The 26,144-nt window shown below is 36.5% G+C and overlaps 1 protein-coding gene across 1 annotated transcript in view; it reads right to left on the reverse strand.

Moving 5' to 3' along the window:
* The window catches only part of LOC150089119 (rabphilin-3A-like), a 251,552-nt gene extending 232,167 nt beyond the window's left edge, over positions 1 to 19,385 (reverse strand). The window contains exons 1-3 of the mRNA XM_090388013.1: positions 19,245 to 19,385; positions 7,433 to 7,562; positions 2,160 to 2,246 (exon numbers count right to left, since the gene is read on the reverse strand). Of these exons, the coding sequence (XP_090244139.1) occupies positions 2,160 to 2,246; positions 7,433 to 7,562; positions 19,245 to 19,318 (291 nt within the window). The 5' untranslated portion in view covers positions 19,319 to 19,385. The remainder of the gene's footprint in view (positions 1 to 2,159; positions 2,247 to 7,432; positions 7,563 to 19,244) is intronic.
* Positions 19,386 to 26,144: the final 6,759 nt, after the last annotated feature.

The following is a 26,144-nucleotide window of genomic DNA, read 5'->3' on the forward strand; positions in this document are numbered from 1 at the left end:
TATCATCTGCAAACTTGGACATTAAGCTTGATATACCATCATCAATATCATTTATAAATACAGAAAACAATAAAGGACCCAATACTGAACCCTGAGGGACTCCACTAATAACATTAGTCCACGATGAACAGTGTCCATTGATTACCACTCTCTGTCTTCTCCCCCTCAACCACCCCTTTATCCATAGCAGCAATTTGCCTCCAATGCCATACTGCTCCAATTTGTGCAGCAGTCTTCCATGTGCAACAGTATCAAAAGCCTTTCTAAGATCCAAGTATATGATATCAAAGTTATTCCCTGCATCCAGTTCTTTTGTGACTGCATCATAGTATCCAATCAAATTGGTCAGGCAAGACTTCCCCTTAACAAAACCATGCTGTGTCTGAGATATAACTGAAGTCTTGTCTAGATGATCCTGCAGTGCTTCATTAACCAGTGCCACCATTAATTTTCCGGGAACAGAAGTTAAACTCACAGGTCTATAATTACTTGTGTCAGCCTTTGATCCTCCTTTGTGAATTGGGGTCACATTTGCACATCTCCAGTCCATGGGTACCTCCCCTGAGTCCAAGGAAGCTCTCATAATTATGGCTAAGGGTTTGCTTACTTCCATTGCTGCCTCCTTTAATATAACTGGATAGATTCCATCCACCCCCAGGTGCCTTTCTTGTGTTTATCTTCAACAATTTCTCCTCCATTTTACTCTCAGTTATTACAAGATTCTCTAGCTTACTGCCAGAGTTGAATACACCTCTGTCATTCCCCTCGCTGAATAACTCCTCATGTGTGAATGTCGATGCAAAATATTCATTTAGTTTGTTAGCTACCTGAGCAGGATCATCAACAGTTGACCCATCGATATCAAGTGGACCAATCTGATTCATCCCCTTCCTTCTAGAGTTTACATAAGTAAAGAACACTTTGCTGTTTTTCTTTGCATCCTTTGCCAAGGATTTCTCATAATCTGCCTTCGCCTGCCTAACCTCCTTTGTAACTTGGTTACAGATCAACTTGTATCTATCATAGGCTTCTGTGTCACGTGTTAATTTGTATGTATCCCATGCATTTTTCTTCTCTGCCATATGCCTCATTAGTTTAGGCCTAACATCCACTTAGGCCTAAACCTTGAACAATATTTCTTAGTTGGTATGTAAAGCCTAGTAGCTTGCAAGATAAGTTCTTTGAATGCTTCCCATTTTGAATTTGCTGTTGGTAACATCATCAGTTGATCCCACTGTATAGAATTTAAATACTGTCTCAATCCACCGTAGTCGCCTTTACGAAAGCAACACCCCTTCCCTTTACCCCTAATGGTAGTTACCTCTTTGAGTAAATCCCACTTCAGAACACTGTGATCACTGCCACCTAGTGGTTCATTTATCTGCAGATTCTTAATGCATGAAGAATCACTACTAATAATCAAATCAAGGGTGTTACTCCCTCTAGTTGCCTCCCGATCATGCTGATGTTGAAAACAATCATCCAATAAATTCACAAAAGCCTTGCTAGTGTGTGAGTGACCAGCCCCCAAATTCCAGTCAATATCTGGGAAATTAAAATCTCACATAATAAGACTCTCTGATTTACTGGCCCACTCTATTTCTCTGTACAGTTTCTTATTATACTCATCAGAGTCATTAGGCCTATAGCACAATCCTACTCTCAATTTTGATCTCCCAATGCTTATGTCACACCACACTGACTCGACACTGCACTGTCCAGCGATGTCGACTGGCTTCACTTCCTTGGATTTTATGTGTTTCTTAACTAATAGCATAACCCCTCCTCCCTTCCTATCCTGTCTATCCTTTCTGTAGACATTGTACTCCCCAAATTCCAGTTCTGCATTCCTTATATCTGTGTGACACCACGTCTCTGAAATCCCAACAATATCTGCCTTTGATGTTTTGAGCAATACCTCAAATTCATCAAATTTATTTACTAGACTCCTAGCATTGGTGTAAACACAAGTATACATGCACCTGCTCTTCCTCTTAGCCACCCTAACACAACCCATGTGTTTACTTGTACCCTAATGATTCCCAGCAGTCTCTGAAATACTTATTACACCTTATGATTTTCCTCATATTACCTAAAATGATTTAATTCTTAATAATTGAAACTAAAATATCAAATTTTAGCAAACTTTTGTAACATACCTCTCTTGTTTCTGCACATATTTTACAGAGCCAAAGTGGTTCCTTATGACCACTGAAAGTGTCTACTCCACATTTTGTACATACTGCCTAAAATAATGGGAAGAAATGTATTCTTAAAGAAACAATGCAATATAGGACAACAAAACAGACTAAAAGCAGACTGAAAAACAAATTATACCATTGTACAAAACAAAACCAGTATGAAATATGCAACTTAATAAATAAAGTAACAATACATCCAAAGTGCATAATTTATTCCAGTGTGGCCACAAAAACTATGATGTTTCAAGAATGAAATTAATCAGTCACACAATTAAACTACAATAATAAAATTGATTTATCTTGAAAATTACATTATTATTATAAGTAGTAGTAGTGGCAACGGTGCAAGAAAGCAAGCTTATAATGCATTGGCCAAAAAAAAAAACTCCCACATCAGTCTATCCCCTTCAATAATTTGTCTAGTTCTTCAATGAATTTTTTCAAACTGCCCACATCCACAACACCAGATGGAAGCTTATTCCAACAATCAACCACCCACTGGCTGAAGGCATACCTCTGCACATCTATCCTGCAACCATCCTTCCCCAATTTGAACTTATGTTCACTCGGATATAACCTAAGCAAGAAGAAGACTGCTATCAGTAATCAATGGACACTGCTCATCATGGATTAATGTTATTAGTGGAGTCCCTCAGGGTTCATTATTGGGTCCATTATTGTTTTCTGTATTTATAAATGATATTGATGATGGTATATCAAGCTTAATGTCCAAGTTTGCAGACGATATGAAAGTTGGCAGGGTTGTCAAGGACACTACTGACACTATGCTACTGCAACAGGATCTGGAAAGGTTGAGCAGATGGGCTGAGAGGTGACAAATGAAGTTTATCATTGACAAATGTAAAGTACTACATATGAGAAACAGCAACCCCAGAGCAACGTATCAACTCTGTGGTACTATACTGACAGTGGTAGAGAATGAAAGGGACCTGGGGGTGGTTGTGCAAGGAGATATGAAGTTTTCTGACCAGTGCAGACGGGCTGCAAGAGCAGCTCATGGTGTATTGTCGATGATATACAGGAATTTTTCTAGCAGGGATAAGGAGTGATTATTCCCTTGTATAAGGCAATGGTCAGACCGCACCTAGAGTACTGTATACAGGTCTGGGGGCCTCATTTCAAGAAGAATGTAGAGATGCTGGAACGAGTACAGAGAAGGGCAACAAGATTAGTGAATGGAACAAAGGGGTGCTCTTACGAAGAAAGGCTTAAGTTTTGCAAATTACAGTGTCTGGAGACTAGGCACCGGCGAGGTGATCTGATAGAGGTGTATAAAGCCTTGAATGGTTTGAGCATGCTCAATGCTGATGGGATTCTTCCTCTTGCTCAGAATAATCACCCGAGAGGGCATAAATTCAAATTGAGGAAAGACAGATGTAGGATAGACGTGAGGAAATTTGCCTTTAGCCAGCGGGTGGTTGGTTGCTGGAATAGACTTCCATCCCTTGTCGTGGAAGTTGATAGCCTAAATAAGTTTAAGGCTCAGCTGGACAGGTATTTCAAACGAACAGAGGGGTGAAGTGGAAGGGTTTTTTTTTTTTTTTTGGCTGATGCTGCATAAGCTTGCTTTCTTGCATCGAATGCCTCTACTAATGCTAAATGCTAATACTAATCAGCAGTGAGCTTGGCCAATCTATTCAAATCCTTAAACACGTCAAATCAAATCACTTTGCAGGTCAAATCAAATGACTAAGTAATATCCCTATCACTTTGTGTGATAGGGATATTACTTAGTCTCCAAATGGTGCAATTTTTAGAACTGAAGCCTGACTTGGTAAGACTTTTGTTCCCTTCACAAATCTCACTGCCCATTCATGCACCTGTACCAGCAGATCTACATCCTTCCTAAAATGAGGTCTCTGGAACTGTATGCTGTACTCAAGATGTGGCCTAACCATTGGCTTATACAATACAATAATGACACCTTATCCCTACTAGCAAAGTTCCTATATATCATACACAACCCCCCCATGAGCTGTCCTAGCACCTGTCTGCACTGCTCAGAGAACTTCATATCTGACTGCACAATTACCCCCCCCCCAGAGGTCCTTCATTTTTACACTAAACTGGGTGGAAAATGAAGCAGATTAATGTACCAGCCAGTTGGTACATTAATCTGGGATTACTGCTTCACAAATGCAGGACCTTGCATTTATTTTTCAACATTAAATTACTATTTCTCAGATCATCTGCCTAATTTTTTTACACCTTTTTGCAGCAGCTTGCCCTGATTACTGTCATTAACCACCCTGTCAACTGTAAGCTTTTGTTTACTAATGGTATGAAGGAAGTATTAACGGGGAATCAGATTCAACGGAAGTGATAAAGTTGAGAAATTCCACGAATTAAACCAAATAGACCCCAAAGCCCTAAAAGGGAGACAAAGGAAAATAGGGGATTAACGTAAAGGGGGAAGAAAAGCATATAGATATATAAGGAGAAGGGCGCGGAATTAAGAGGTCTTTTTCTTTGTGTAGAGGTGTTGTGCGGTACGTAGAGAAGGAGTTGTGTATAGAGTTGTACGTGCAGAGGTTTGTTATGGGTTTAGTGGCGTGGCGTGGAGTGGGAGGAAGGTAGAATCGATATTTTGGGAAGTGGGGTCAAAAATTTACAGTCCAAAGGTATCCAAAAAATTATGAGGAATTAGAAGCCTGACTTCATCTGAGTCAAACTGGAGGGTCTGGAGACAAGTGGAGAAAGCCGAAAAGGTCCCAGGAAATCCAAATGGAAGCAATCTCGTTTGTTAAATAAGCTGGCCCGACCTGACGGAAACCGTAAGTAGCCATTTTCCAAATAAAGTTTCTTCCCAAAAATATGTCTAGAGGAGCAGAATTTATCATTTAAAGGAACTTCCTAGATGGCAATCAGTGTTCCTGTGTACTCATTATGTTTTATTGTAGTTAAATTTTGAGGATGATTTGTTTGAACTCTGGTAACGATGAACATCAATTTAGATTGTAAGAACTGTATCCTGAGATTGGAAATATAGGAATTTCATTTTTCGATGTGTGGAATTAAGATTTTGATTATTGTGAATAATTCTTATGTTAATTATAGATATTAGGATGCTTAACCTTACTCAAGGAGGTATTTACTAATACATATATGTGTTACTGAGGAGAAAATTGCCCATATGGGGTGTTGTATAATTTATGCCTGAAGTTATTACATTAAACTTTCTGAAGACATTAGACTTTATGTCTGAAGTTATTACATTAAACTTACTTGTGTCTAGAGTAAGTTGATTCATCCTACTCTGTTTTCTCATCGAACTGAACTTCCTGAGCAGTCAGAGGCTCTAATTGAGAATGAATTAGAGCCTTTTCACACAAATTATAACTTGTGTGATAGGGATATTACAATTGGCTTTAGTCAGCCAGTACAACCTTTGCATCATCTGCAAACTTAGACATTAAGCCTGATATCCCTTCATTCAATATCATTAATAAATACAGAAAACAACAATGAAACCAGCACTGAACCTTGGGCAGAGTCCACTAATAGGATTAGTCCACAAAGAGCAGTGCCAATTGATAACCACTCTTTGTCTTCTCCCACTCAACCATCCCTTTGTCCAGAGCAGTAATTTGACCTTAACGCTACACTGCACCAATTAGGACAGCAGTCCTTTTATGTGTAACAGTATTAAAACTTTCTTGAAATTATGATACCAAAATTAATTTTTGCATCCCATTCCTTTGTTACTGCATCATAATATCCAATCACATTGGTCAGACAAGATAACCCATTTAATAAATCAAAGCTGAAGACTGCAGTATAAGTGCATTCCTGTCTAGATAACCTTGAATTACTTCTTTAACCATTATTTTTCCTAGAAGAGAAGTTAAGCTGACAGGTCTGTAATTACTCATGAGCTCCTTTGTGAATTGGGGATACATCTCTACATCTTCAGTCCACAGGGACTTCTCCTGTAGACTGAAGATGCTCTCATGAATTATGCACAAGGGATTGCTCTTACCCCTTTGCTTCCTCCCTTAATGTAACTGGATAGATTCCATGCACCCCAAGAGCCTTTTTTATGTTAAATGTCAACAATTTCTCTGCCACTTACCTCTGAGTTTTCACAAAATCATTTAGCTCCCTGTTAGATTTTGATGAACTTCTGGAATTCCCCTCCCTAAAGAACTTCTCATGCATGAATGATGATGTAAAATGCCTATTCAGTTTTCAGAAACCTGAGCAGGATCATCAACAGCTAAACCATCAATATCAAGTGGGCCCAAATGATTTATCTCCTTCCTTCTGGTGATTACATAAGTAAACATCTTTGCCAGAGACTTTTCATAATCTGCCTTACTACCTTTGTGACTTGACTGCAGACAAGCTTATATGGACTACAGGCTTGTGTATTACCTGATAATTTATATGCATCTCATGCATTTTTCTTCTCTGCCACAAGCCTCATCAGTTCATCTGACATCCATTTAGGTCTAAACCTGGAATGGTATTTCTTATTTGGTATAAAAAGCCTAATAGTTTTTATGATTATTTCCCCAAATACTTCTAGTCGTATATTTTTTTAAATGTTTATAAATTCTGTAAAATACTTTACAGAATTTAAAAACTGAAAAAAATATTTTCAATGCTCAATGAATTTTCCAGCAGTCTTTTTTGAATTTGTTGAGATATCCCAGCTGATGTTTCATCTGGATCATCATAAAAATCTAGGACCATGTTTTTTACACCATGTTTTGGTGTCCAATACCTTAATGTGATTGTGAACAGGTTGGTATGACTGTAGTTTGAAGCGTCACTTGCCACAGAATAAAAAGGTAGAGTGTTAGCACATCCTTCAAGCATATTTACATTTAGCACATTTATGGTTTCCGTAAAAGAAGCTGGTGCTGAAACTTCAGTTACAATAGCTTCAGAAATTGTAACTAATGGCATAATTGTATAATTGGAAGGCAATTATTGGAAGGCAATTATTTTGAAAAGAAGAGGGCACTGGCAGACCTCAACAAAGAATTAAAATTAAGGTAGGTCCATTCCATGAATTAAATGAGAAAACTGTGCATTTATAAATAATATTAATTTTTTTATTAATTTAATTTGGTATAAAAAATTATTTATAAAATAAATATTTAATAAATAAATTTGCAAATGGAAAACCTGAAATTAATAGGGGTATACTGGATTGCATTTTAATATAATTATACCTTACTAAATATTACAAAATAAATATATACCTTTTTGCAATCATTACACAGTAAAGGTGAAGCACCTAACAAACCAAATTCATCAGCACATAAAATACACTGTGAAGTTCCATTACCCATAGCATTTTTCTTCATATTTTCCAATTTTTCAACAAGTCTCCTGAAAATATGTTAAAAAACATGCAAGAGAAATTATTTAACTAAATTTATAAATGAATTTTATTTATAATGTAAATAATAAAATGTATTTAACTGTATTTTAACAAAGGAAAACTTCACTGAATTGGTTTAAGATGTATTTATTAGACTGAAATATAAATAAAAAACATTTAAAATTAAATGAATGCCATACATTCTGGATTATGTATTAATCAAGATTAATCAAGATTAAATGATTATGTATTAATCAAGATTAATACATAATCATTTGCTATATGTAATTCCATGGTACAACAAAGAATAAACATAATTTGGGATTGCATCATAAAAATTCAAACATCTAGTAAATAAATGGTTCAAACAAAGGTGCAAATCATGTAGATTAACTTATTTGCATATTTACAAATTAGCTACAAATTTAGAAAGTTCAATAATGATATTATTAAGAGTAGGAGATCTGAGGACTGAATTAATAAGTAATGAGTAATGTTGAGAAAAAGTCACAAGTTAGGATTGCAACTGAAAGTGTCAGCAATTCTGCCCAGACACAACATGAGAGAGAGAGAGCATAAGAGCTTTGTCAACCAGTACGGCTATGGAATGGCTGTGCAAGGCTTAAAGGGGCTAGAATTTTTTTTCCAGCATGGTCTATGCTTGTTAACAGGAGAGACTGTTTTTACTGGGATGGGATACACTTAAATAGAAGAGGTGCAAGAATATTTGCTGATGATACTGAGGTAGCATTAGGTGGATCAGAAAACTGCTAGCCTTGAAGGAAGATACACAAACTAATAGATTTACAGTAGCAGATGTGGATACATACAGTATGCTTCTTGTCACGTTTTTGAGAGTTATCTGTAGTAGAACATGACACAGCCAAAGGGGAGGTCTTTCTGTGCTTTCATTGTGGAGGGTGTAAGGAGATTAAGATCCAGTTAAATGTTGTTCTGATGGATTTTATGAGTGCTTCAGGAACAGGGTTGATGTCTTCAAATAAACTGAAAAGAAATACCCATCAAAGCTCAAATACTGGAGACTACACTCGTATATCACATAACACAATGAAATCCTCCATGGCAGGAGGATAACACAATGAAACCCTCCAAGTGCTCGTCCCACATGAAATAGCTCTTGGTGGCTCTACTGTCAAGGAAATGGGAAGAATATTTTGTAGAAAGGATACATAGAAGCAGCGTCAGCCACAAGCATGTTTGACTGGTTCTGTCATGCAGGGCCCCGCGCACAAATGGTTTTAATAATAACATCATCTGTGTCCTTTCCGCATTTCTATCAATGAGCCTACCACCATCTAAATGTCTAATTCCACACATTATCGTCACTTCAAGAGCACTTGCACAAGTTGACTTGAAAATTACGCTGAGCATATATTTCATTCTCAATGTGTATATTTCGTTTGATATCGAACATTTAAAATAGTTTCTGTACAACGAAGAAAATTTCCATATAAAGAATGGATTACGAGACTTAACTGGAAACGCATTGTTCGCACCTCTGGCCTTCAGGAAATTGAGGCAATTAGTCCTGCTCTGCTGCCAAGCATGAGTCAATGGGATTACCATTCTGCAACTTAGTGATATTGATAAAACTTATCCAACTGCCTGTCCCACATACCCAGAGGTTGCGCTGGTAATCTGATTGGTTAACATTTACCAGTATTGAACACAGCAAATAATTCATTTGAAATAAATACAGTATATGAAATTGCAGACTTATGTTAATTTCTGATTATCTGGAACTGTGTTTCTTATTTATATTTCACAGTTACAAAATAGTTTGTTTATACCACATATTTCAATTTTTTTCTCGGGGTAAGTAATTTTTATAATGAAAAATATGACAATGTGAAACTTATTTGTTAGCATATACTTATAGCTTTGATTCCCTATATGATTTCAATTTTTTAGCATTGCTTATAAATATCACAAAACTTATCTCCTAATCCGTATGGTTAAAATATGATGAAGAAATAAAAATGGGAAATTTTTTCCCATTTTAATTTATTTTTTCCTTGGGAAAAAAGTGCACTCTTTTACTGTGATTTAGAATTTATAGTTTATTTCCAGAATTTCAGAATAAGTTTATTATTTTTGTTTCTTGTTTCATTATATTACATATGAGATATGTTGTAATTCTTTTCTTTTTTAATAAATTAATAATAATTATTTACCCCTTATTTTATTTTTTAATCCAAATATTGTGGGGTGGCATATTTGATTTCGCATAGGGGCAAGCAGCCCTGTGTTTTGTAAAATATTAAAATCGTTATAAAGAACAATAAGTCATTATTGTTGTATCATATCATTTACTAAAGTATTATTATAAATACTAAAATGTGTAATATTTTAAATTTGTTTTTATTCCTTACCACAATCAACTGTTCTTATGCTACTGTAGGTACACTGATAATTTTCAAGAAATTAATATTTATAAAGACAAAAAAATTTATGCAAATAATTTACATGATATAAATATCTTTAATAACAACATAAACAGACTTAATAATTTATATAATATGAAAATATTTTATTTTCACCTTAATAGCTTATAAATTAAATTAATTATTTTTAAATTTAATTATTTTTTAGTTACTGTAAAATTTTAAAAAATTTAAAAAAATCACTATTACAAAAACACCTCATATAAGTTTTGCACAGGACCCCAGAGACCTGCAAGTAATTTTTGAACAGGGCCTCACAAATTTTGGGCTCGACCCTGCATAGAAGAGGACCAGGGTATGTCTACCAGGGGAAAAAGTTCAGAATGTTATAGCGCAGCTGTCATCTTTATAGGCACAAAAGCTATTGTTGTACAAGTTGGTATTAATGATATTAAGAATTGGAAATGTTAACAGGAGAGTGTTTTTACAGGGATGGGATGTACTTAAATAGAAGGGATACAAGGCAGTGTTAGGTGGGTGGGAAAACCGGTAGGTTTGGGGATACAAAGACTAACGGGTTAACAGTGGCCTCAGACAGAGCTGAAATGATTCTTGCACTGCTTCTACTAAGACATGCAACAGCCTGGAAAGCAAGGTGTTGGGAATTATAAGGAATGCTGGGAATTCAAAATACATGGACTGTGTTAGAGCAAAAACAGAAGCATGTATGCTTACATGTACAATAATATTAGCATAGTAAACAAAATTGAATTTCAAGTACCAGTTAAGTCATCAAACACGGATGTTGTAAGGATACTAGAGACATGGTGCCACTCAGATATAAGGGATGAAAAATTTGAATATGATAAGTATGATGTGTAAAGAAAGAAGAGACAGGAAAGGGGGGGGGGGGTTATTGCACTGTTGGTTAAAAAAGCACACTGATTTAATGCAGCACAGCCAGTCTATGTGGGTGGAAAGTTCAATGCTGAAACAGTTTTGTGTGACATAAGCACTAGGAAAACAAAAGTGACAGGTAGGAGTATGTTATAGGAATAAGTCATCAAATATGGACTGTAAAGAATATAACATATGAATAAAGTGGGCTAGCATATCAGAGAATATCTTATTAATGGAGGATTTTAACTTTTTTTTTTTTTTTTTTTTTTTATTATTACTCCAAAACAGCCGAAGCCTTACAGAGGAGGAATTTGACCGTAGAAATATAGAATCCTTCTATTTACAATCTATACACAATGTCAGGTATTAATATACAATTTCAAATATACAAAGTCAATTTACAACATATACAATGCATATCATGCGTTACAGACCATTTGCATTTTAGCAAAGCTGTGGTAACAGAGAAATTAGTATTTCTAAGCATTATGTTGTTTTCTTTTCTTGATTGTTCACATTAATTAGTTGAATTAATTGCTTTATGTTATTAATCTTAATTGTTATACCAAAATTTTTTTTTTTTTTTTTTTATACAATTGTTATTACTTAACTTAGTTCCTTGAAGAAAAAGTAAACAAAAAAAAAAAAAAAAAAAAAGGATTTTTTTTTTTACTTTTTTCCTTTTCTTTTTTTCTTTATAGTATTATTATTGTTGTTATTATTAAATTAATCATTTATTTTTATTCTCTATTAGTTTGATTGAAAAACCTTTGTAGTTCTTTTTTGATATTAATGTTTTCATATAGTATATCAATGTTGGAGTCGTTCAGCAGTTTTACAGTTCTGTTGAAGTAGTGGAATCTGAGTTGATCAGTTCTGAATGGCTCTTGTGCCAGCATATTTTGTCTTCTCAAGACTCTTGGAGGACAGCTGAAGTTGATGAGGTAGAGCAGCTCGGGGGCATCGAGCTTGCCAGCCACTAGATGCATTAGGAATTTGCAGTCTGCCGCAGCTCTCCTTTGGTAGAGTAGTACAATCCCAAAGTGAATGCACCATTCATTGTAGGATTTTGTGTTCAATTCCAACCTAGATTTGTACACCAGGAATCTGACTATGGATTTCTGAATACGTTCCAGTTGTTTTATAAGAATTTTGGTGTGAGGATTCCAGATTTGAGAGGCATATTCTAGAATTGGGTTGATGATCATTATGCAAGCTGTTTTTATGAGCTGTACATTAGTGAAATCAAAGCAGATTCTTTTAACCAGTCCAAGGGATTTGGAGGCCTTAGCTGTAGTTTTATTTACATGTGTGTTGAAGTTTCCCTTCTCAGAAAACCATACTCCCAAATCTGAGACCTCATGTATTCTCGATAGCTCATGATTATTAGCTTTATAGGGATAAATAAATAAACAAGGTGCAGCATTTGTTTAAGTTTAGTGTTAGACCATTGTTTGTGATCCATCGGGTGATGGTGTCTAGTCCAATTTCCAGTGATTCACAGTCTTGAGTTGTTTTGATGGTTTTGTATATTTTCAAGTCGTCTGCATAGGAGAGCACTTTGATGTCAACATGTTGCATACAATCCTGTATGTCATTAATATATACAGCAAAGAGTAGTGGCCTCCAGAGGAGAACCCTGAGGGACTCCCCTTTGTATATGGAAAGTGGAGGAGTATCTTCCTTCAAAATTAACTCTGCTTTTCCTGTTTTCAAGAAAGTTAGACATAAGTGATAAGGCATTACTTAACAGACCTGTGTTCTTTAATTTGAGGCAAAGCAACTTATGTGGTACTGAATCAAAAACTTTCCAGATATTCAATGGAACGTGTGGATTGGTCAGACAGGTAATGAAAGAAATTTGTCTCCTGATAATCAGATTAAGATTATCAGCAATAACAAAACTGCATTAGGAATCTCCATATAAAAGAACCACTAAGTAACAGTGATTTCATTGTATTCATGTGAAATCTACTTCAAGATATAACTACTGTCAGAGGTGAAGGAGAGGGATTTTGCTTTTGTAAGGTGATTCCAATGTTGTTAGACAGTATTTAAATTCTATTCAATAGGATCCCCAGAAACATGATTATGTTACCAACAGCAAATTTTAAATGAAAAGCATTCGGGGAAGTAATTGCAGAAGCTAATAAGAGTTTTACACTAACTAAGAGACAGTTCTACCTAAATGGATATCTGGAAAATTGAGATGAGTGGCAGAATGAAAAACAGATGACATGCATATAAATTATCAGGGGATACAGACCTCCAGTAAGAAAAAACTAGTCTGAAATCGTCATGAAAGGTGGGGAGGGGTCAGGCAAGCTAAGACTTCTTTATCTACATTAACACTAGAAAGAAAGGGATGAATCACATTTGATCAGGTTGTTGAAAAACTGAACAGATATTTTGCATGTACATTCACATGTGATGAAATTTTTTAAGAATGTGGAAGCCAGAAATCTATCAAATTCAAAGAGAGGACTAAATCATTTTGTGATAACTAAGGAGGAAAGTGAAAACGAAATTGTTGAATCTAGAAGTAAAAAAGCCAAATGGGGTGGTAGTAGTAGTAGTAGAATGCGATGCAAGAAAGCAAGCATATGAGCTTATGAAGCAACAGCAAATTTGCCTTTAGCCAGCGGATAGATAATTACAAAACAATCCCCTCTAAATATTTGTCCAGTTCTTCCTTAAATTTATTTAACCTATCAACTTCCACAATGACAGATGGAAGTTTGTTCCAGCAATTAACTACCCGCTGGCTAAAGGTAAATTTCTGCACATCAATTTTACATCTGTCCTTCCTCAATTTCAATTTATGCCCCCTTAGGTTCGTAATCTGAACAAGTGTAAGAATCCCATCAGAATTCAGCGTGCTCAACCCATTCAAGGTCTTATACACCTCAAGCTTATAGTCTCCAGCTGCTGCAATTTGCAGAACTTAAGCCTCTCCTGGTAAGAGGATCCCTTCATTCCCCTCACCAATCTTGTTACCCTTCTCTGTACACGCTCAAGCAAATCTACATCCTTCCTAAAATGAGGCCTCCAGACCTGCATGCAGTACTCAAGGCATGGCCTGACCATTGCCTTATACAGAGGGACAATCACCTCCTTTTCCCTGCTAACAAAATTCCTGTATATCATTGACAGGATCAATCTAATAATATTAAGAGAAACAACAAAAGAGGTAAGCAAACCCAAAGCTATAATTATGAGAGCATCCTTGAATTCAGGGTTGGTTGTGAATTGGAGATGTTGAAAAGTGTCCTCAATTCAAAAAGGGTGAAGTGATAATTATAGGCCTGTAAGTTTTGCTTCTGTTTCAGGGAAAATAATAGAGTCACTGGATAAAGAAATAATGCAGGACCATCTGCAGAAGAATGTGGTTATATGGAAAATGCAGCATAGATTCGTCAAGTGACGACCTTGTCTGACCAGTCTAATGGGATACTATGATGCAGCAACAAAAGCAAATGGATGCAAAAATTTTTAACATCACTTACTTAGACTTCAGAAAAGCTTCTAATACTATTTAAAAAAAGGCTGCAGTACAAATTAGAACAGCACGGCATTAGGAAAAAATTACTTCTAGGGATAAAGGGATGATTGAATGGAAGAAGTGATTATCAATGGGAACTGCTCTTCTTGGACTAACATGTCCAAAAAAGAGTAGTGATATTATTAATGATATTGATGAGGGCACATCAGGCTTAACGTCTAAATTTGCAGATGATATGATGGTTGGCAGGATGGTTAATGACAGTAACAATCAGGATATGCTAATGCAACATCTATAAAAATTATGCAGATAGGCTGAGAAGCAGCAACTGATTTAACAATGACAAATGTAAAGTACTGCATATGGGTAGCAGTGATCCCAGAATAACATACCAAATGTGTGGTACCACACTCCAAGTAATGCAGAATGAAAAAAATCTGAGAGTTGTACAGTGAGACAAGTTCTCCATGTAGTGTAGACAAACTGCTAGGACAGTTCTTGGGATTCTGTCAATGATATAGAAAAATTTGGCTGGCAAGGATAAGGAGGTAATTATTCTACTATATAAGGCAATGGTTAGACTACATCTTAAGTATTGCATACTGGCCTCGAAGCTTCATTTTAGGAAGGATATGGACCTGCTGGAAATGGGTGCAGAGAAGAATGAACAAGATTAGTCGTGGGATAAGGTTACTTTTACCAAGAAAGAGGTGGCGCCTCCATAGCCAGGTGGGCAGGGCAGCAATGTGTAGCACACGCTTCTTGATTAGACTGGGGTTCGCACCCTTGACCACCAAATACGGAGGATGCGGAAAGATCAGGGAATGACCACCGCATATCCCCGGAGCAATATGGCCTTAGTTGCTAATGCTCCAAAAAACAACAACCAAGAAAGAATACATTCTGTAAATTTTAGTGTCTGGCAACTATGCATAAGAAAACCTGTTGAAGCATTTAAGGCTTTATATGGACTAAGGAAGTAAAATTTCAATTATTACTTATCTTGCTCAGTCAACACACAATTATAAGGTATGGACAGGTGATGCAAGTTTTTTTTTTTGCTGATGCCATATAAGTTTCTTTCGCAAATAATTTCCCAATACTAATATTAGCAAGTGATTAATGCTGGAAAATGAAAAAATTAAATAAAATTCTAAATCATAGGTGTTTTGATTTCAAAAGCATGCTAGGCTCGTGAGAAACCACCTGGGGTGCTAATCCTATCTAAGACATAGCTAATAGGATTAATCTGAGACCTGCTCAATGTTAAAAGTTTATACAGCAAAGTGGAATTAGTGGAACTAGGTTTTTATGATGTCAGAAGAGCAGGTCTCAGAGAAACTAAGACAATGATTACTCGTAAGCTGCAGCAAAATAACTATTATAAATTGATTTATTCTGGAAATAATCTTGAGTACTTGTGACAGGTCTGGAGGCCTCACTCTAGGAAGGATATAAAACTGCTGGAATGGGTGCAGAGAAGAGCAAACAGATTCGTGGGGAGAACAAAAGGATGGTCTTACCAAGAAAGACTTCAGTTCTACAAACTGCAGCATCTGGAGAGACTAGGTATGCACTTGCAGGGAGATCTGATTCAGGTGTTTAAGGCTTTGAATGATTTATTAAGCTCAATGTTGATGGTATTCTTTCTCTTGCTAAGACTATATACATGAGGGGGCATAAATTGAAATTCAGGAAGAATGGTTGCAGGACAGATGTGCAGAAGTTTGCCTTCAGCCAGTATGTGGTAGTTTGTTGGAACAAACTTCCATCCATTGTTGTGAAAGTAGGTGATGTGAATAAATTCAAGGAAGAACTAGACAAATTCTTGGAAGGTATGGATGAGTGAAGCATATAGTTTTTTTTTTTTTTTTTTTTTTTTCACTCATGCTTCATAAGCTTGCTTTCTTGAATAATTTGCCACTACTAATACTCTGTACAAAAAAGGTATAGAAAATTTAATTTGCTGCAGCTCACCTCTTTTCATCATCTCGAGAGATTAAAAAAAAAAAATTCTTTAAATATCTTAGAAAAAGCAAAAAAATAAATAAAATACTCCTTGTCTATCCCCTCTAATAGTTTATCTAGCTCCTCCTTGAATTTATTCAAACTATCCATTTTAACAATGCCAGAGAGGTTTATTTCAACAATCAATTACCCACTGACTGAAGGCAAATGTGTGTAGTAGTAAGGCTGAGTAAGGATTCCATCAGCATTGAGCTCAATCCATTTAAACTCTTAACAATCTCAATCAGATCTGCTCATAGGTGAGTAATCTCTAGATACTACAGCTGCAGAACTGAAGCATTTCCTGGTAAGAGCATCCATTTTTTTCCCCTTCATTAATCTCATTGCTTTTCTCTAAACCTGCTCTAAAAGATTGACATCCTAAAATGAAGGTTCTAGACCTGTATGCAGTACTCAAGATGTCGCCTAACCATTGCCTCATCCTTCATTCAGTAAGCAATACTACTGACAAAATTCAGGTATATCAGACAAAATCATATGACCTGTCCTGAAAGTCTGTCTGTTCTTCTTACATAAGTTCATATCTGCCTGCTGAATTAGTATTAGTAGAGGCATATGATGCAAGAGAACAAGCTTATACAGCATCAGCAAAAAAAAAAAAAAAAAAAAAAAAAAATCCCATTTCACACATCCATTCACTCTAAAAGTTTGTCCAGTTCTTCCCTGAGTTTATTTATGCTATCAACTTCCACAACAACAGATGGAAGTTTGTTCCAACAATCAACTACCCGCTGGCTAAAGGAAAATTTCCATACATCTATTCTACAACCATCTTTCCTCAATTAGAAGTTATGCCTCCTCAGGTTTGCAATCTGAGCAAGAGGAAGAATCCTATCAACACAGAACCTGCTCAACCCATTCACGACCCTATAAACCTCAATCAGATCACCTCGCAGGTGCCTAGTCTCCAGATGCTGCAATTTGCAGCACTTAAGCCTTTCTTGGTAAGAGGATCCCTTTTTTCCCCCATCACCAATCTTGTTGACCTTCTCTATATTCATTCTAGCAATCCTACATTCTTCCAAAAATGAGGCCTTCACACCTGTACTCAGTACTGAAGGCATGGCCTGTCCATTGTCTTATACAAAGGGATAATCACCTCCTTATTCCTACAACCAAAATTCCTGTATATCATTGACAAGACCCCATGACCTGCTCTGGCAGCCTGTCTGCACTGCACAGAAAATTTCATGTCTGACTGCACAATTACCACATGGTAAGTTTCTCTGGGGTTACTTCTACCCATATGCAGTACTTTGCATTTGTCAATGTTAAACTTTTGCCACTTCTCAGCACATCTGGCGAACTTTTCTAGATCCTGTTGCAGTAGCATACTTTCATTATTGTCATTAACAACCCTACCAACTTTGTATCGTCTGCAAATTCTGACATTAAGCCTGATATACCTTCATCAACATCAATGATAAATATACAAAACAAAAATGGGCCCAACACAGAACCCTGGGAGACTCCACTAATAACATTAGTCCATGAAAAGCAGTGTCCACTAATTACAATTCTCTGTCATCTCCCACTCAACCACCCTTTTATCCATTGCCCACAGATCTTTTTCATTCTCCACTACCCTGAGTATAGTACCACACAGTTGATGCATTCATCTGGGATTACTGCTACCGATCTAAAATACCTTGTATTTGTCAATGTTAAACTTCAACTGCCACTTCTTAGCCATCTGCCTAATTTGTATAGATCTTGTTGCAGTAGCTTACCTTGGTTACTGTCATTAACCACCATCTGTAAACCATTAATATCATTAACAAATAGAAAACAACAATGGGCCCAGCACTGAACCCTGGTGGAGCTCTATTAATAACATTAGTCCATGAAGAACAGTGTCCATTGATAACTACTCTGTTCTTCTCCCACTTAACCATCCCTTTACCCACAGTAGTAATCTGCCCTTAATGGCACACTGCTCCAGATTGTACAACAGTCTTTTTTGGACAACAGTATCATATGCTTTTCCAAATTCCAAGTATATATGATATCAACATTATTTTTTACATCCAGTTCCTTTGTTAGTACATCATAGTATCCAATCAAACTGGTCACACAAAAGTGCTTTTAACAAATACATGCCATGCTGCAGTATAAGTGCATTCCAGTCTATATGGTCATGAAATACTTCTTTAACTAGCAATTACATTATATTCCCTGGAACAGAAGTCAAGTTAACAGGTCTATAATTACTTATGCCACCCTTTGATTCCCATCTTTGCACATCTCCATGGAATGGACACATATCATAGCAGCCTTCCATGAGAGATGATATCAAAAGCTTTATTAAAGTGCAAAGCATAATACACAAGTATAATGCAAAAACTATTACCTACATACAACTGTTTAATGACTATATCAGAGTAATTTACCAGACTGGTCAGGTATGACTTCCTCTTAATAAACTCACGCTGCAATCTATTCAAGATACCATTCTTGTCAAGATGGTCCTACGCCTTCTGCCAGAACAGAACTAACTACAGCCTTCTGAAGAAGCCTTTACAAATTCTGCAAATCTTCCTTGAAGGTTGAATCCATCTCTCCTAATAAATGACTAGTGGAAAATCCAATATACTGACATAGGGAACTGGATTTAAAAATAATTAAATTTTGCAAGTTCACCTATAGCCTTTTTTAAGTAATTGATGCAGCACATCATCAATATCTCATGGGGTAATATTTATACAGGTCTTTTGAGTACCCAAAGTAATATTCAGGGTTCCAGATTAGAGATATTATGCAAGCCTTTATGAATATCAACGATTTATTATATTAGTGAAAAAAACATTGGACATGAATGTATTTATATTTTGTTATATATTATTAACGATGCTTACCCAACTCTTTCTTGCTCAACGTGTTCTAACATCTCGGCTCTACGGATAACATTTGCAATGGCTTCCTGCTCCATGTCACTAAGTTGTTCTGGTTTATTGAAGGAATTAATTGAATTTGTCTTTACTGACCAACCAGTTTTCAATCTAAAAAAAAGATTAGATATGTGAGGAGTATAACTCAATTGTCATCAGCAAGTAAATGCTTTCTTTAAAGATAATTACTTTTATGTATACATAAATAATAAATATTTTTCAATTTCCTTATATATAATTAATGTACACCTTAAAAATAAGGACATAATTTTTTTTGATTATTTTAACACAAAAAAACTATACTATATTGACTATGAAATAAATCAGTAAATTAATGTAATTAGTCAATATGAAGTATGCCATGCTTTTTTTATATTTTGAGTCAGAATGTTTTTCAACATAAATAAATGCTGTAGTCTTATTAGTCAAAGTTGCCTTGCCTTGAGATAAGCACTACTATTAAAAAAACTAATGTTGCCAAAAGCAAGTCTTGTATGTTATTCGTTTAACATACAAGACACGGATATGATAGCCATTTTCAGATTCGCTGGTTTCTCAGGTGATATTACATTGCAATTGCAGGCAATTCCTGCAATTACTGAATCTCCAATGACAGTTAAATAATAAAACAGTCTTATCCAAGTTTCCATGAAGCACAAATGTGTTAAATCTTTCATTATTTCTATATTAGCACTGGCAACCTTGTGCAAGGAAGCTTTGTTTCCTTTCATCAGGTTGCCAACAAAAAACAATACCACTTCATTTGCCCATTCTTTCAAATAATTTCTCAAACCTTCTTTAAATTTATTAAAACTAACCACCTCCACAAACTAGGTGGAAGAGTCCAACAATCAATTATTCTCTTACTGAATGCAAATGTATTCTGCAGCCATTTTTTTTTTAAATGTGTGTGTGTGTGTGTGTGTGTGTGTGTGTGTGTGTGTGTGTGTGTGTGTGTGTGTGTGTGTGTGTGTGTGTGTGTGTGTGTGTGTGTGTGTAATCTGAAAAAGAATAAAGAATGCCATCAGTGTTTTAAATTATTTTATCCTCTCAGAAGGTTAAAGAAGTAATGATGCAAGGCCAACTAGACAGGAACACAATTATACTGCAGTTACAGCATGGATATGTTAAGCGGCAGTAACCAAGGAACTGGATGCAAATAAATAATTTTGATATGTATACATGGATTTCAGGAAGACTTGATACCACTGCACATAAAATACTGCTGTACAAACTGGAGCAAAATGGCATTAAGAGCAGGTTACTACTATGGATAAACAGGTGGTTGAGTAGGTGAAGACAGACAGTGGTTGTTAATGAGCACAGCTTTTCATGGACTAATGTTATTAGTGGAGTCTCCTATGGTTCAATGTAATAGTAGTAATAATAGCAGTGGTAAATGATGCAAGAAAGCAAGCTTATACAGCATCAGCCAAAACAAAAAAAAAAAAAAAAAACTACACACTTCACCCATCCATACCCCTCCAAGAATTTGTCTCATTCTTCCTTGAATTTATTCAAACTGTCCACTTCCACAACAACAGATGGAAATTTGTTCCAACAATCAACCACCCGATGACTGAACGCAAACTTCACATCTATCCTGCAACCATCTTCCTCAAATTGAATTTATGCCTCCCTCATGTGTGTAGTTCAGTACTCAAGATGGAGCCTAACCATGGCCTTGCAGAAAGAGATAATCAACTCCTTATCCCCGCTAGCAAAGTTTCTGTATATCATTGACAAACCCCATGAGCAGTTCAGCATGTCTAAACTACTTAGAGAATTTCACATCTGACTGCACAATTGCCCCAGGGTCTTTTTCATTTTCCACTACCCTAAGTGTAGCGTAGTGAAAAATTACTGCTCGCAAAATGCAGCACCTTGCATTTGTCAATGTTAAGCTTCAACTGCCATTTCTCAGCCGATCGACCCAATTTTCCTAGATATTTTTGCAGTAGCTCACAGGGGCTAACTTGAGCATATGTGGGACCTTGGCAAAAGTATTTTTGGGGCCCCTGTAAAAATGTTTATTATGAAATGACATTTAATGTTTTTGGATTAATAATAATAATGATAAATGGATAGGTTTTGATGTTGTTTTGTGAAGTCATGGCACCCATGGCACAATCAAGAGAAAATATATGGGGTCACATGTGAGTGTCATGTATAATTTTGGGGTCATGGGTAGGAAAAGCTTGGGACCCTTGGATCCCCGTCCTAAAGTTCAATAATGCCATGATGTATACAAGCACTCACATATAAGTAGCAATAACTTTGTTCATGCACTTATCCAGACCAGTAGTCTCCAAAGGCGGTGTGCAAGATGATCCATGGGGTCATTTGGTAAGCAGAGCGAGTAAAGCAATCCTTCCATTTGGATCAACGTACCTATGTGAGGTGACTTTCTCTGCAATGACTATTATTAAAATCACATTTAGAAATAAACTAAACTTGGGACCAGATCTTTGGGTAGCTGTTTCCCAAAATAAGAAACCAAGATACACAGCAATAATGAAAAATATTCAAGCACATTGTTCCCACTAAAAAATGCTGTTGATTTGATTTATACCACTTTGTACTTTAATTTAAATTTTGTTTCGTTTTGTATTTTTGCATCGAATTAGATTGTGATCTTTTCAAATTATATGTGATTTTATATATGTGATTCTAGATATAATGCATACCATGTAAATTATTTAGAAATAAAACAAACAGTATTACATTATATTTACTACACTTGTTACATTAATGATTTCATATCATTGTGTGCTTGAGCTTTAATCTAATTTTGTTTTGTATTTTTTTATTTGTGATCTTTAAAAATTATATGGGATTTTATAAATGTGATTTCAGATATAATGCCTTCTATGTAAATGATTTAAAAACAAAAAAAATTATTAAATTTAATTTTTTATTCCAGGGTGCGTGCTAGTCCTTTTAAGTAAAATAACGGTGCAAGACCAAAAAAAGTTTGGAAGACGGCTGATCTAGACTCCAGCGAACTCACCGATGGCCAAAGCAAAATTGTGTGGAATGTATACAAAGGTAACTCTGAAAGTTTCCAGAAGGCATTTTGCATGCTGTAATTGCCGAAGCAGAACAGTTGTCATCTCCTAATCCGTAGTTTTAAGGTTCTCGCAGCGGCATATGGCTCCGAGAATAAATTTTGTTTATTCAATTGTAAATAACCCTTCCCCATCTCTTCCAACATGCAGTGTGATGAACACCATGGCGAGATCCAATCTTCCTTACATTTCGAGGATACAGCTCTAAAACGGTGTTTGCAGGTCGGCCACCAGTTAGCGCACCGGAAAAAACCTATTGGTAGCCCTTTAGGAGACATCCGGATCAGCTAGTGTATAATCTTGCTACCTCTACTCTGCCAGATAGTGACTGGAGGGAGTCTGAGTAGTGTGTATGTGGGGGGGGGGGATTGTCGAGGCTACATAATGTGTCCATTTCCACTTGCAGTCTGCCAAACCCCATGTACTTTTTCTGACAGAATCTCAGTTATCGATTGATTCAACTACTGCTCATCTGAGTTGCCCAAACTATTCGCTGTATGATTCCTTTCGCCTCAAAGGTGGTACCTATGCATATGTCCGTTCTGATATTCCCTGTCAGAGACTTAGCAATTTGGAATCTCCTTTCTTTGATCTTCTCTGGCTTAAAATATCTCTACCTCATTGTGTCAAATTCATCTGTTGTCTCTACCGTTCTCCCAACTCCATTAATCACTTGGAGCTCTTTGACTTCCTCTCTTTGCAACTTGACTTTCTCCAGTCCAACTTTCCTAACAGTGAGGTAATTTTCCTTGGTGATTTTAATGTTCACAACTCCAGCTGGCTTCTGTTATCTAGTCACACTGATCGAGCTGGTCGAGATGCTGAGGCTTTTGCAATTACTAACGACCGTGCACAGATTGTTCATTTACCTACAAGCATACCGAACAATCCTATCATACAGCCAACACACTTGATTTTTTTTTCACAAACAACCCTTCTAAGTACACGGTCGAAATGAGTGGTCTTTAAGGCACCTCAGATAATAACTTGGTGATTGTCTCTTCTCCAATGGAGCCTTTATCTCGTGGCTATTCCCAACCTCATATTGTTTGGCATTACAAGAATGCAAAATGGGATGACCTGCAAGATTTCTTTTCTTCTTTTCCTTTTTCGGATTACTGTTTCAAAACTTCTGATGTCAACGTTTGATCAGATCATGTCAGTGAAATTATTCTTGTAGGAATGGAATCCTTTATTCCACACTCCACTTTAAAATCTTGTCCTTTATCTAAACCTTGGCTTTCCAATAAATGTCCTGTTCATGATAAAAATGTTGCATATCGTAATTGGCCTGTTTCCAATTCTTCAGTTTCATTTTCTCCCTCAACCAAAGTTCGCAATAATTGTAAAGCAGTTATTAATCAATCAAAACTAGATTTTGAACAGGCTAAGAGTAGAAAACTTGCTTCTTGTCCTAAATGGTAGCCAAGCATTCTAGTTTCTTTCCAAAGCTATTGGCCGTAACTTTTCCCATCTCTGCTCCCACCTCTGTCAAAACCAGATGGTTCTGTTGTCACTTCAGCCAAGGATAAAGCTGACCTGCTAGCATCCCATTTTTCTTCCAGCTCATGTATTAATGATCTTGGTAAAACACCTCCCACCATTCCCAACACACTCCATTCAATGCCTCCTGTGGTCTTCCGTCAAAATGATGTCAGACAGATTTTGACGAATCTTGATGCTAAGAAAACTCCAGGTCCTGATGGTATTTCTCCACTTGTTCTCAAAACCTGTGCTCCTGAACTTACTCCTATTATTTTCCACCTTTTTTCTCTTTCTTATTCCAAAGGTGTTTTTCCTGCTGCTTGGAAATTTGCTCATATCCAGCCAGTTCCTAAAAAAGTGTTACAAATCTCTCCCATCCAATTATCGTCCCATTGAAATTACTTCTACTCTTTCTAAAGTAATGGAGAAATCTATTAACCACCAACACTTAAACTACCTTGAAACCTTCCGTCTGATCAACGATCACCAGTATGGATTCCGTCAGTGTCGATCCACTGGTGATATTCTGGCTTATGTTACCCATTTATCGACTAATTCAATGGAAAAGTTTGGTGAAACAGAAGCAGTTGCCCTTGATATCTCAAAGGCTTTCGATCATGTTTGGCATAAAGGTCTTCTAAACAAGCTTCCATCTTATGATCTGCCAACTGTTTTTTGTAATTGGTTATCCAGTTTTCTCTCTGATCGCTCACTTAGGGTGATGGTAGACGGTTCTCTGTCTTTTAACTTTTCCACTAATGCTGATGTCGCCCAAGGTTCAGTTCTTTCCCCCACTCTTTTCCTCTTGTATATTAATGACCTTCCTCCATTGACTGGAAATCCTGTTCATAGTTTTGATGATGATAGCACATTTCATTCCACTTTCCATTTTGAAAAAACCTTGCCCTGCTCAATCAGCTTCAAATTCTCAAATATCCGTAGGCTACCAATTCCTTAAATGACAATCTCCAGGTAATTCCGCAGTGGGGAAAAGACAACTTAGTTGATTTCACCTTCTAAAACTGTTTTGTCTTATATCTTGCAAAAAGGATTCTTCTGCTCCTATGCTTATCTTTGGTGAACTGCAATTTCTAGGCAAAATGATATATTTCTTTTGGGAATTACCCTGACTTCTAATCTCTCTTGGTACAAGCACATTACAAATATTTCTTCCTCTGCTTCTAAAAAATTTGCTTTTCTCTTTCGCTGTCGGCGTTATTTTTCTTTCAAACAGCTGTTCACCCTGTACAAATTGCAAATCTACCCTACCATGGAATATTGTTCCAACATCTGGGGCGTTGCCCCCAAAACCTCTCTCAGGTGTCTACATTCCATTCAGAAGAGGGCAGTCAGGCTAATTAATGTGGCTCATCTCTAACAGAGTCTCTTCACTTGCTGTCTCATAGACGTAATGTTTCTGCTGCATGCCTTTTCTACAGATACTTCCACGGGCACTGTTCCTCTGAATTGGCTTCTATAATTCCCACTCTCTCTTTCAAAACAGTCCAAACACATGCCGCCACCAGCCAACATCCATTTACTGTCCAACTTCAAACTCACAGAACCAAATTTTTATCTTTCTCGTTTATTCATTCAACTGCCGTTTTCTGGAAAAACCTTCCTTCATATGTATTTCCTGAAAATTACAGTCTACAGAAGTTCAAGTCTAATGTCAACAAATATCTTCTCAATCTCCAACTCAAGCATGGTAGTAAGTACTATAGGTTCTAATACCTCTCGTGTTTGGGGTTTTCATAAAAAAAAAATAATAAAAAAATTTATTTTATGATTTGAGGGGAATGGACCCATGATTTTATATGCCTAAAGCAATTGCCTTGTTTGCCTAGTTTTAAGACGGGCCCTGATATCTCACCCTGATTACTGTTGTTAACCACCTTGCAAAACTTTGTATTATCTACAAAACGTAGACATCAAGCCTGATATAGGCACAATAGGAGGGAGTACATGATGAGAGCTTTGTCAATCAATTTGGTCCTGGAGAGACTGTGCAAGTCTCATGGGATAGAATTTTTTTCAGCATAGTCTGTGCCTTGCTAATAAGAGAGACTAGCATTAGCATTAGTAGAGGCATATGATGATGCAAGAAAGCAAGCTTATTCAGCATCAGCCAAAAAAAAAAAAAAAAACACACACCACTCCCATTTCACCCCTCCGTTCGTTCGAAATACCTGTCCAGTTGAGCTTTAAATTTGTTTAGGCTATCAACTTCAACAACAAGTGATGGAAGTCGGTTCCACCAACCAACCACCCGCTGGCCAAAGGCAAATTTCCGCACATCTATCCGACATCCGTC

This window comes from Mastigoproctus giganteus, chromosome 2, assembly GCF_048544385.1.
Source record: "Mastigoproctus giganteus isolate SK-2022 chromosome 2, ASM4854438v1, whole genome shotgun sequence".
Classification (NCBI taxonomy): domain Eukaryota; kingdom Metazoa; phylum Arthropoda; class Arachnida; order Uropygi; family Thelyphonidae; genus Mastigoproctus; species Mastigoproctus giganteus.